The 12,929-nt window shown below is 51.6% G+C and overlaps 1 protein-coding gene across 1 annotated transcript in view; it reads left to right on the top strand.

Annotated features, from left to right (window-relative positions):
* ZFAT (zinc finger and AT-hook domain containing) overlaps positions 1-12,929 on the top strand; it is a 188,897-nt gene that overhangs the window by 40,337 nt on the left and 135,631 nt on the right. Inside the window, exon 3 of the mRNA XM_059395207.1 lies at positions 4,271-4,522. Within this exon, the coding sequence (XP_059251190.1) occupies positions 4,271-4,522 (252 nt within the window). The remainder of the gene's footprint in view (positions 1-4,270; positions 4,523-12,929) is intronic.

Below are 12,929 nucleotides of genomic sequence, written 5' to 3'. Positions count from 1 at the left end.
GAGGAAGAAATCGAGGGAGGAGGGTCGCGCAAGAGCAGGTGTGCATTCCGCCGCATGGCCGGGCAGCCCCCGGGGCCGCAGGTGACGGTTGCTCCAGGGAAGTGGTCCCAGGGAGAGTTTTAATGAGTGTGTCCGTAGTAACACGAGCTTGCCATTCAGTGATCCCCTTCCAAGTACTATGCTCAGCATTTTAATGGATGGCTTTTATTTATAGGGGACTATAAAACAGAGACAGTTTTGTGTTTATTTTTCATACTAGAGGCGGCTGCTTGGGGGGGATTTAACGCGGGGCGGCCTGGCTGGCAGCTGGTGTTCTCTGCAGTGCAGCACAGGCTCTTTCCACCAGTCCAGAGCCGACCCAGGGGCCACATCACCCAGCGGAAAGAGCCTGGCAGGGAGAGGGAACCTGGATCCTGGTTCTGGGAGCTTAGCAGCAGCTTCTGGAAAACGTGCCAAGCCCCTTGGACCTCCAGGTCCCTTATTTCTTTTCTTATTGAGGAAATTACATTTGCTGCATTCATCTCTGAAGGTTTTTATGGGGATAAAATGAGATAAGAACTGGGAGCGGGCCTTGCATACTCGAGTGATGTATAAATAAAGGGCTTACGTTATTAGATTTTTAGCAACGTGGAGCTGTTTTTTTGTGGTGCGCATGTCGTCTTTTGATTGAATTAAACCTTTGGCTGATTGTTCCTGTCCTTTGCCAGTTTTGGCCTTGGAACTGTAGGGATGGTTCTCTGACTGAGGAAGTTGTCCCCACACTGTGGTGTCGGGGCAGGGTTGAAAGATGTGGTGGCTTCCATCTGTCTTCCTTCTGGAATCTCTGGATGCAGGAAATGGCTTCTTTTCTTGCCATCAAACAATGTGTATTTACTAATTCAGTGTCCCCTTCATCTCCAGCTCTGTTTGTGATCCTTGGGCTCTGGGAATTCAACCTCAAGACGTGTAATGGGTGGGAAGAGAGGGAAACACGCAGGCTGGAGGCTGTGCCAGTGGCGTGCACAGCACGTGTACCTCACGCTGTCAGCACGAGACCAGCTGGGACGACCTCGTGGAGGAGGACGTGAGGGTTTGAATTGGTGCCTGGGGTCTGACTGGGGTGCAGGAGGTGGGCCCAGACAGGGGAGCAGTGCAGGTACATAAAAAGACTGGGATTATCTCTGCAAATTCAGGGAGGTCTGGAACATTGCCGAGCACTTGAGAGAGAGCACAGCTGTGTATGGTGTGTGTGTGTTGAACCATGTGAGGAAGGACTGAGAACACCAGGTCTGAGTGTTGTGAACAATGGAACGTTCTAGAGCGAGGTAGTGAGACAGGAGGAGGACGGGAGCAGGAGGCTGTGGTCCGGGGGCCATGTGTAGGGATCTAGGGAGTTTAGTGGGCAGATGTCTTTCGGACAAATCAGAGGTCCTGGACAGACCGAATCAAGGACTGCACTCAGGAGGAAGGGAACGAAGGGCAAGCCTATCCCAGGGTTTCGATTGAGAGGTTGCAAGGTTTCCCTTGCCCAGTTGCAGAGTTCTCAGCAGTTCTGTAAAATGTTTGTAGTTGACAGCAGCAACTTGTTTTCTCTGCTTTTAAATTATTCCAAGTTCATCTATGAATATTTCATTTTTTGCTAACTAATTGGTCTTGAGCATCTGCATTATGGATGTAGCAAGATGTAAGATTAGTTTTGTCACCGTCGTGTTAGAGGATTTCCAAATCTCTCAGGGCTGATTTTGTGTTTCTTCCTTGACAGCCACATTGTGCACAGCCCGCTGGTTTAATGCACCGAGATCGATTGGCATCTCCTGTGCAGGACACCAGTTTAGGTGCTGGGGGAGACAGAGAGTCAGGACCTGGGCTCTGCCTGCCGGAGTCCCCTGTCTGCGAAGAACGACCCAGACTGGGGCAGAGTCTCGTACCCTGTGGCTCCATGGTCGTGGTCACGTGCTCTGGCTCGTCTCTGAGGATAGAACGCCGGGTGTCCTGCCACAGTGTGTGGGCTGGACCCTAGGTTAGGGGCACAGTTGCCCACAAGACTGCTGACCCCAGCCACAAATTTGGGAGTCCCTGGGGCCACCCTCTCTCTGACCAGCTAGCTGCAAATTTGGGGACCCCAAGGACTCCCTCTGGTTCCTTAATTTGCTAGAATGATTCACAGAACTCACGAAAAGTACTATACTTGTGATTACCATTTTATGCAAAAAGCGTAGAGGTCAAAACCATCCAAAGGGAGAGATGCATGGGCCAAGTCTGGGATTGGGAGGGCTCTAGACGTGGGGCTTTTGGCCTTCCTTCTCCCCCTGTGCAGTCCTGGATGTTCTTGCTTCTTCCTGCTGTATTAGGTGACGGGACTCAGGTATTCCCAGCCAGGGATGCTCACCCCAGCCTTCAGTGTCCGGCTCGATGACACACGGCCACGTGGCTGGCCTTCAGTCCCTTCTCCCGTAGGTTCCGATGAACACCTTTGTTTTCCAGAGGTCAGAACGGCTCTGACTGGTCGCAGGCCCTGTCATAAATCATGTTGTTAGACTGTTGGTGGCCCCAGACCCCAGGCAAACAGGCAGTCCTATCAGGCAGGACCTTCTGGGAGCCTAGAGGTCACCCCAGTAGCTGAAGGCAGAGGCCACTGCTCTGGGTAAGGTTCCTTCTTCACGACCCAGCTGCACCCGCAGGCCTGTCTGAGGAGGAAGGCCAGTCTGCACAGCAGGGCGCAGAGGCCTTCATGGCAGGTGGGCCCGGGCCCAGACTTCCATAACCATCACGCGGCTCAGCCAACGTGACACGCGGTAGGTGTTTGGGAGCCTTGTCGCTAATTCTGCTTCTCTGCCCCTCATTGCTGCTTCGGCAACTTGCGCAAGCACATGCCACGGGGAAGAGTAGCAGGGAGGGACGTTTCAGTGACTGTGAGGTCAGTGGTTTGTCCTTCCTCCGTATGTCCCTCTCCTTCCCCATCTGCCCTGGCCTCCCGTAGCTGTCGGCTGGGCCTTGTGTCTATGCAGCTGTTCCCCCCGCCCCGTAAAATCTAGTGTGGGCCGCGGGGTCCGAGCGTCTCGTTCCTTGTTTGTCATGTCTGGTCTCTTCTGCCTTCCTGTTAAGTACTTCCCCTCCTTTGCTCCCCCACCCGTCCCCAGGACGCCCTCAATAGCGCGGGAAGGAAGTCACCATCCGCTGTGCTGGCTGCCCTGGCCAAGGAGGGTTCTGGTTTGTCTCTCTTGGTCATTGTTGACCACCCTTTGGCCCTGCAGCTCTGCAGAAGCTCTGCCCCTACAAGCCCCCCCTCCAACCCTTTCCCCCATTGTAGTGCATGATCTCCCTGAGTTCTGGGGACCCCACGTCAAAGCAGGCTCCTTTGTCCAGAGCTCACGTGGTCCTCATTCTGGCGTGGCCCTTTTCCCAGGATGGTGCTGGAGCCCTATACCCCATCCTCTCCTCCGCTGCTCAGACTGGGAGGACTGCCAGTGCGCCCTACCTCAGCGCGTAGGCCCGTAACGCTGGGGTGTCAGCTAGATGGTGTCTCGGGGCACCTGTCAGGTCACATCGTCTGAGACCACGCCTCTCCACCTTCACACACCCAACAGCACGGTGCTCCCTGACCCTGCTTACCCATCGGAATTCCCACCTTCATTCTGGAGCTGAGTGCCTTAAAATTGAGTGCTAATTGAGAAGAAATACAAGTTGAAAAACGATTTGAAACTTGCTCTGATGCAGCTCCGAGCTTGCTCTCGAACTCCCTAGGCCACCAGGAAACGCGAAAAATACTGCTGTGCCCTTAGTCCTGTGGTTGGTAGACTTTAGGTTGTGATTATTTTTTCTTTGTTTTATCAGAACAGTTTGGCTGTGGTAATTATGGTGCTTTGAAATAATCCGAGTAGTTGTGGAGCTCATTAAGACCACGAGAAGCTAACAGCCTCGGCGAATCCTTTGCGAGGAAGTCCTTCAGCACTTTCTGGATGGGTGTAGGTGGGGTCAGTGGCTCACGAGGGTTGTGATCCATGAACCGGGGGGCTGCTGGTCACAGGTCAGAGCCATCCTCACTTTATGAGAGAAGATGTGCCCAGGTTCTCATCAAACAGTATGTCTAAATCAGGGTAGGAGGACGTTGATGACACGGTAGCCAGAGCAGCACTCACCATACTGTTTGTAGCTGTTCATTTCCGCAGCTGCTTCAAACTTTGTTTTCCACAAAACATGAAACTGAGCACATTTGCACATTTGGAAGTGGGTGTGTGCCTTGCACCGTGGCTGTGTGTGACTACACTGTGCCCTCTTGTTTCCTCGGCAGAGTTTTCGGTCATGAAGAGGAAGAGAGGCAGGCCCAAGGGCTCCACGAAGAAGCCCAGCGCGGAGGAGGAGCTGGCCGAGAGCACCGTGGGCCCGAGAGGGGACAGCCCGCCGGCCCCCGAGGAGGGCAGCGGCCCGGCCCCCGGCAGCCTGGAGTGCAGCAAATGCTGTCGAAAGTTCTCCAACCCGCGCCAGCTGAGGAAGCACATCTGCATCATTGTGCTGAATTTGGACGAGGAGGATGGAGAAGCAGGTATGATGCCCGAGGGCTGAGCGCGGCCGTGTCCTAGGGAGACTCGTACGTACCGACGGCTTCATGGGGACAGTTACCCGCGGGGTGGTGCGTTTCTGTAGGAGGCTCCCCTGGCTGGCACAGTTCCTCTTTGGGCTATACGTCCTCTGTGGATTGAGGGTGTTGTGTGGGAGGTGGTGCCCATGGAGTGTGTGTCGGTGGGTTCTGCGGTTTGCAGAGAGGGTGAGGCGTGGCCTGTCCTGCGGTGCACTTCCGTTCTGGGTGGGACAGCAGGGTTGTCCAGTGCAGACTGAGCAGGGAGTAAACCCTCGGCGACGGGGAGTCGGGAGGGAACCTGGGATTAGCGGAGGGAGGATGTCTCAGCCGACGGATGGGGCTGCGTGAGCGTGAGTGCGGACGTTAGGATGCTCAGGGCCCCCGTGAGGGACCTCGAGGAGCCAACGGAAGCCGAGGGCTAGGTTGAGGCGGGCATTCTGGAAGCAAATAGAGTGTTGGGCTTCCTCCACACATGTTCTTTGCTGGACTTCAGCTCTGCAGCCGCTTCTCAATGAGGCTGAAGGGAGTGCGAAGGAATGACGTCACCGTGGCAGAGCCTGTCTTGTGGGTGACCTTCTGGGGCAGTGAAGAAGCACCACTGTCCTGGAGGGGAGGGCCTGTCCTGTGGGCTCTGCTGTCGTCTGGCGTTTGTGCTGCTTGTGAAGGGTTCAGACGGCCTGGAAGTTAAGGAAGTTCTTGCCATGCTTTGTGCCGGACTCAGGACGTCACGTGGGAGACAGTTCTGGCTGAAACTCGGGCTTTGGGATGTGGCTTCCTGCATATGAGTCCCAGCTGCTCCAGCCCTTAGCAGATTCCTTCTGCCTCCGATGCCTCATCTGTAAAATGGGAGTAAACCCAGCACTCTCTCCTATGGTTGCTTTGAGGGTTAAATAGGGCAGGACTGACAAAGTGCTCTGAACAGCACCTCCACATGAAACGTGCTCAGCAGTGTTAGCTGTCACTTCCTTCACAGCAGCGTGGAAACAGCACTGTGCTCCTCCTGCCGGTTTTATAGACAAGGGTAGGTAGACCTCCGGAAGGCAGGTCATTAGTCCAGGGTCCTTCAGTTAGCAGGGGGACCGAGCTTTTGAACCTCCATTCTCAAGTCCTTTACTATAAATACCTCCAGCGGCGAAACAAGACCATTGGGTGCAAAGTCCTCGCACAGATCGGGGGAGTAATTGAGAACTCATCACCTGATCCTTAGCGGACATCCAGGCTGGTGGCCAGGACTCATTGCCAACACCCGTGCAGACTGAGGAAAATACGAAATGTTGTTCTTTCCTTTGAGGAACTGCTCTCAAGGTGACTGTGTGAACCCTTTCTTGGCTGCATGGACTAAGGCACAGAACGGACGAGCATTCAGGCAAGAGAAGTCAGCGGGAAGGCCGCTGACCCACGGCAGGGCACGAGTCGCCGCTGTGTGAGACGTGTAGGCAGGCAGTGCCGTGGTCTCCGAGCCTGATGCCCTTTGGCAAATAAAGAGACTTTAGAGCAGAGATGGTTGAGGGAGGAAGGGTGAGGATGTACCCCCTGCCCCTAAAGGGCTAATTTCCGGTGGCTTTGTCAGCACTGGCTCTGCATCACGGAGTTGCCCCCATGCCAGGCACACCCCCTCCTCCCTTTTCCTCACACAGATAGTTAATAGTGGTGGCGTTTTTTTGTTTATTAAGTTTTTTACTTTAATCCCAGTACAGTTAACAGTGATCCTAGTTATAGGCATACAATATAGTGATTCGGCGAGTCCATACGTCACCCGGTGCTCATCACAAGTGCCCCTGCCGAGGACATCCCCATCCCCTCCCCGCACCTCCCCTCCCCCCCACCTCCCCTCCCCCATCAGTGTGATCTTTAGAGTTAAGGGTCTGCATCTTCATTTGTTTTATTTTCCTCCTTTGTTTAGTTTCTTAAATTCCACGTATGAAAAACCACGTGGTGTTCTTCTTTCTCTGACTTCTCTCACTTAGCGTCGCACTCCGGGGCATTGCAGATGGCGAGAGTTCGCTCATTCTGATGGCGGACACTCCGTTGTATGTATAGACTACACCTGCTTATCCATCCGTCTGTCGGTGGACGATTGGGTTGATTCCGTAGTTTGGCTATTGTAAGTAATGCTGCTATAAGCAAAGGGAGCGTGTATCCCTTTGAATTAGTGGAATTTGGGGGGCAAATACGCAGCAGTGTGATTACTGATTGTAAGGTAGCTCTCTTTTTAACTTTTTGGGGAACCTCCATGCTGTTTGCCAGGGTGGTTGCACCAGCTTGCTTTCCCCATGGTGGCTGCATTTTCATCAGGGCTTCAGCTCTAGCCTTCCGAGCAGCTCCATGGGTACCTCCCCGGGTCAGAGAATCTGACTCTCCGCTCGTTCAGTGCTGTCTTCTTGTGGATCTGCTTTATTTTTGTGCCTTCATGTGATTTATCCCACCAGACTCCTTCTGGGAGACTTCTGGGCGTTTTGTACAGTTCTGGTTGGAAATCAGGGATCTCTTTTGCAAAACTTTCCCACTGCTGCTGCTTCCAGAGGTCAGGCCTGGATCTAACTTGGACGCAGTCTGAGATGTTCACTCAGATTTGTGGGTGTTCTGCACTGTCCTCAGGGTTTCTTCACCCGACACAAAGTTTTTCAGTGTCTCCCCTTTAGAGTAAAGTGCATAGTCCCCTCCTGGCCATTCAAGACCCTCAACAAAAGGGTCTTTCCTTGGAGCTCTTCAGCATTGTTTTTCTGTGTCCTGTTGTTTGCGGTTGATGACAATTCAGTTATTTCTTGTCTTTTGCTGTTGTAAATACTGCTTTAATAAGTGCTTCTTTATGCATACGCATGTGTGTGTGTGTCTATGTATGTGTGTAGGTGTGTACACACACCCATATACATGTGTATTTGTAGACTTATACTGTTATTTTTATAGGAGTAATTCCCAGAAGTGTAACCCCTGGTATATTATATATTACCAAATCCACCCCACGAAAGCTTACACCAAGTCAGATTCTGAAGGTGTCTGACAGTGCTTATTGGATATTGACATTTTTAAATTTTTTAATGCCTGAGATGATACCGAAAATACTAAGAAGAAAGTAACAGTAATCAAGAATCTCACTGCCAAGGTATATCGACTCTTATGCTGTATAAAAAAGAGAAGAAAGATCCTGCTCAGTTGTATATTCATGCACGTTTTTTAGAAATGGGGTCATACGCATGTTCTGTACTCTTTTTTCACTCACTAACATGGCCAATAAAGTTTTCATGTCAGTATTTTTTATTCAGTGAGCTGTTCCATAGCACTTTCTGGATACTCTCCATCTTACAGCTCATTTAAGTCCCAGCAACTTGAAGAACTTGGCACTGGTGTTACTTCCACTTCACATAAGAGGAAACCGAGGCACAGAGAGGTTTAGGAGCTTGCTGAGGTCACACAGCCTGTAGGCGGTGGGGCTGGGTTCGGAAACCGCCATAGTTCAGCGGCTGTGCTCTGCTTCCTGACCCCGAACAATCAGTAAGTGCAGATTTTTGTCATTTTTAAAGGCCACCCACATTTCACCATATGCACGGGCCATGCATTTTCCTTCATCAGTTTCCAGTCGATGGACATTCACGATTGCTTTTTATTTTTCTCCCTGATTGAAAAAAAAGAAAAAAACGCTACTCAGGTGACTCAATTTAGGCATGCATTTCAATTTTATTATTATATTTGTACTCCTGCTATTATTATCTTAGGCAAATACCTAGGCATGTAATTGCCGGGCTAATAAGGGCATATTTTCCATTTTGACACACGCGCACGCTGCCGAGCTACCCCGCAGTGTCTGTCGGTTACTTCCCTGACGCTGCCGCCCACCCGCCTGTTCCTCTTCAGCCTGCGTCCTGTCAGTCCTCAGCCCTGCCAGGCTTCTGTGCCAGTGATTTCTTTTAATTATTTGAGTTAGCGGCTCTGTGGTCACAGTTAGACCTTGTGGTTATAGAGTTACCGGGAAATGATTTGTGTTTTGTGTGTAATTTGGGGTGTTTCTAGTTTGTGCCCTTTCCTTACTACACCTCTGGGTCACCGTAAATGCAGGAGGTATTTTCCGTAGTTTATCATTTGTCTTTTCATTCCATTTGTAGCCTTGCTGGAGTTTTAAATACTTGTCACTCCTGTCGAATGTCCCTTTTCATCATAGCTGGGAACGCTTGCCGATGCCCCCAAATAATAAAACACACGCTTCTGTGTGTCCTCTGTGATCTGTGTGGTCTCGTTTATAACCCTGTCTTTGGTCCATCTGGAAATCGTGGTTTAGTGAAAGTCGTAAAGTAAGATGGTTCTATCAGTAAACATGGGCAAAGGAATGATCTTAAGAAATGCAGTTTGGGAGATAAACTCTTTCAAATCCTAGGGTCCACAGAGAAAATAATAAGGGTCTGGCTCCAAGTCTCAGAAACCCTTTAAAAAGTAAAACTTCAAATTTTGAAACTAATTACAGATTCACAGCAAGTCGCAAGGATTGCATAGAGAAGTCTGGTGCCCTTAACCCCGTTTCCGCTAAGGGTTGCATTGTACGTGGCTGTGCAGCAGGACGTCAGAATCCGACACGGACAGAGGCACGTGTGTGTGCCACTCCTGTCGCGTCACCCAGGGGACACGCGCTCCTGCTGCAGAACCGCCCCACCCCCACCCTTGGCAACCAGAGATCTGTTCTCGCACTCTGTAGTTCGGTCGTTTCAAAAATTGTGTTTCCTCCGAATCACCTGGTACGTGACCTTTTAAGATAGGCTCGAAAGACCCCGTTTGCAGGCTCAGTTTCAGGGTTTTGCAGTCGCAGATGCTGACGTCCGGAGGTGCCGCTCATCCGGTCACGCACATGGCCCGGGCTGGGGTTGGGGTGCGCGCAGCCCCCCACTGCCTGCCTCCCGCCCCGTGGCCGGCCCTGCTGGGTGCCACGTCCATGTCTTCAGTCTCGTTTTCACCTCACGGACGTAGATTTTCTTCATTTCAGTGTACTTCTGTTGGTTTTTTCGCAAACCGTGTAAGAATCGAAGGTCCCACCCTGCGTGGTTACGACGTGGATCTTCTTCTCGGCAGTGAGGGAGGCGGGAGCCGTCCTGTCTCATAAGATTATCCGCTGCACCAGTAATAAGCCGTGGAGAAAATGGCCGCGTGTGCCATTGATTGGAATGACCTTAAAAGGATTTTAATTTAACAAATACCAAATGGAAACGTAGAAACTCTGGGAGTTTTTCCCTTTCAGGCCCCCGTGGAAGGCTCTAAAATAGGCAGCAGTGACCTTTTGCCCAGTTGCCTTATGGCCGCCCTCTTTGCAGTGCTTCCACGTTCCCAGGTTGCCAAGCACAACATTACAATTTGGAAAATTCTCGCATAATTGTCTTAATGCATGGTCTGTAAGGAGCAGTTTGGTGACATTTCACACAGTTGACCTTGACTCTGTAGCTTGTTAAAACAATTAAAAGAAAACAACATAAGCCTTTCCCTATGCTGAACCCTGGCAAGTTAATACTTTCGATATGTATTCAGCATTTATTTATTTTATTCTGAATTTGAATAGTAAAAGAAGCCAAGAGAAGAGATTTTTTGTGCTATTGTGTGGAACAGCTGGTGTTTCTGAAAAAACAGTTTGCAGCCTACAGAAATCAATATGTCAACTTCATAAAAGTGACTTCTGAACCTTTCCAAGCTTGTTATTTCTGGGGTCATCTTCGGCAAGGAGAGTTGCAAAAATTGGCTCTTACTATTGTTGAATCTGTCCTACAGAAGGCAAGGCATTTATTTAAGATCTTACCTAAGATGCACCTATAATTTTCATGGAGCTTTTTTTACAACAGTATTTCAAGTGCCTCACACTGTGTTTGTGTTAGCAAACAGTGGGTTTGGCTAATGCTGCTGTGACTGAAAACGGTTTGGGGCGAGCTGTGCTGGACAGTTTGTAGGTGTGGAGAAAAGGCAGTGTCAGTCTCAGAATAGAACACCTTTCTCCGTGGAGAGCTGTGTCATGGTGATGACGGTTTGCTTTTGTCACCTGTAAACCCTAATTTCACTGCCGGCCAGTCAAGTGGACGGAAGCCTGGAGGTCATGGGGTGCAGCGGTGCTCTTGCGTACCTGGCCTCGGGCCTACTGGGAAGAGTGGGCACGTGTCCTGGCACTCCCTTGTGCCCTGGGTGGTTTCCTGTCAGCCTCGAAGTGACCGCCATCATTTCTGCCCGTGTGTTTCATTGGCCAGAGCTGATGTCATGGCCCCACTGACTGCAAGGGGCTAGAAAGTGCAGCCCTGCCCTGTGCCCAGGGCGGCAGGGGGAGGGATTGCAGCTGTCTGCTTTCACTAGTGACTGCTGCCTGGCCCCTGTCCGCTTCCTTGGACTCACCCCCCAGCTGTGCTCCGTGATCTGAAGATGTCCTCCTTGGCCAGACTCTCTCCTGAGCTTGCGATTGGTAAGCGGCATGTTTTGTGTTGGGCTCATTGTCTAGCTCCTCCTGAATGCTCCCCCGCCCCCGCCATTCGACCAGCCCTACCACCCAGATGTCTTACCCTTCATGTCACTTTGGTCTCTTACCATGGTCAGTTGACTTTTTCTCCACGCTGGCTCCCGTTCTTACGGGTCAGGCCTCGTCGTGGAGGGTCAGGCCTCGTCGTCTCTTCTTGTGACTCCTTCTGGTCTGCCCTTCTCCCGTCCATGCTGTGTACACCAGTGATTTGCAGTCACATCCTGGTATGTATTCATTTAGTTACTAATAAGTTGCGTTTTTAGAATTTAGGAACTATCTTACAGAGTCCTTATTATAGGCCTACCACTATTCTGTGTGTCTTATAAATATTAATGTATTTCCTCTTCATAAAAATCCCATGAAGTAGTTACCAGTTTTGTCCCCATTTCACAGATTAGGAAACTGAGACAAGCATCCTGTCCAGTGTTAAATAGTAGTTAGTGCTGGACCTGGGCTGGGAGCTCAGGTATTTTGCTATAAGAACATGTTATAGACATTGTAAAACACACGTTAAAATCTAAAATTCCCAAGGATGAGATCAGAAAGGCAAAGAGGAATTCTGTTTACGTCCCACATATCCGGATGGTTTTACGCACGCCCTGGACGTGTGCACTCTGGCTCTCTCTCCCGTTGGAGCCGCCTCTCTGAAGAGCTCACTGGCCTCATCCCTCCCCTGAGACAGTCCCGCACACCTGCCCCGTTCACAGACATTCGGAGCTCCTCACCAACCTGCTAGATCATTGGTGTATAAACCTGTCAGCTGCCCCCCACACCCCCACGGCCCCAGGCCCATACCCCTCCCCCACTGCGCACCTGCAACTCCGGGACAAACTTTCTAAGGCCCCAGGACTCTGTGCTCTTTCTCTCTTGTGTGCTGTCCTTTGCCCGAGACTCGCTTCCCTCTGTCCTGTGAATAACCACACTCATCCGCAGCCCCTGAGCCTCGGGGCCCTCATTGTGTGCCAGCAGATTCCCACTCCCCTGCGGCTCCCCACTCCCCTGCGGCTCCTGGCTCCATCCCTTTGCAGGCAGGCTTCGAGTGCACGTCCTTGCTCTTGGCCTCTGCCTCCCAGCAGCCCAGGCTGCTCCCCCCACGCCATGCGAGTCTCCTCCTGTTAGGAGTGTCGGTCTATGTGTCTGTCTCCCTCCACACTGTTAGCTCAGCCTGCAGGGGCCCATCCTGTCCCCGGGACCTGGTGCCCTGCGCATGGCAGAGAAGCACTCCTGTTTCTCTTTTCTTTGCCAAAATCTAGAGCCAGCAGACTCTGCTGCTGTATGGGTTTGGCACAGACAGACTGCATAAGGCACTTTGTGTGGCTAGCTCTTTTCGCTGCTCTGTTCCCAGCGTTTAGAACAGTGCCCGGCACACAGGAAGTGTGGTAGGTGTGCGAATCCCCTAGGGACAGAAACTAGGGCCGCGCGGTGTCTGATGGGCAGCAGACTCAAGGTTAGTTTTTCTTGCTCCCCCGTGCAGTTCTCTGTGGTGTCGGGCAGGTGACGTGGCTGAGGTCCCTGTACGTGTTGCTGACTGTCTGGCCATCCACGACTGCTCATGGTTATTTCTGGACTTTGTGTTCTTTACATTTTGGGTTTTGTGCCCCCCTCCCCTCCACCCCAGCCCCTTTCCTGCCTGTATTTAATGGTTGCCTAAGAAAGTTACTTCTCACTTGCTGGTGCTTCTCAGTCATCAGAAATAGAACCTGAGTCACCCTGATTCCTCCTTGGATCTCACCCCAGGCCAAACAAGCGGTCACCAGGTCCTGCTGGCTTTTGGCCCTGAGCCCTTCTGGGGCCCCTGGTCACCAAGTCCTGCTGGCTTTTGGCCCTGAGCCCTTCTGGGGCCCCTGGTCTCCAAGTCCTGCTGGCTTTTGGCCCTGAGCCCTTCTGGGGCCCCTGGTC

The sequence above is a fragment of the Mustela nigripes genome, chromosome 3, assembly GCF_022355385.1.
Source record: "Mustela nigripes isolate SB6536 chromosome 3, MUSNIG.SB6536, whole genome shotgun sequence".
Lineage (NCBI taxonomy): Eukaryota > Metazoa > Chordata > Mammalia > Carnivora > Mustelidae > Mustela > Mustela nigripes.
The sequence above is the reverse complement of the archived record's forward strand: the minus strand, read 5'-3'. Positions and strand labels throughout refer to the sequence as shown.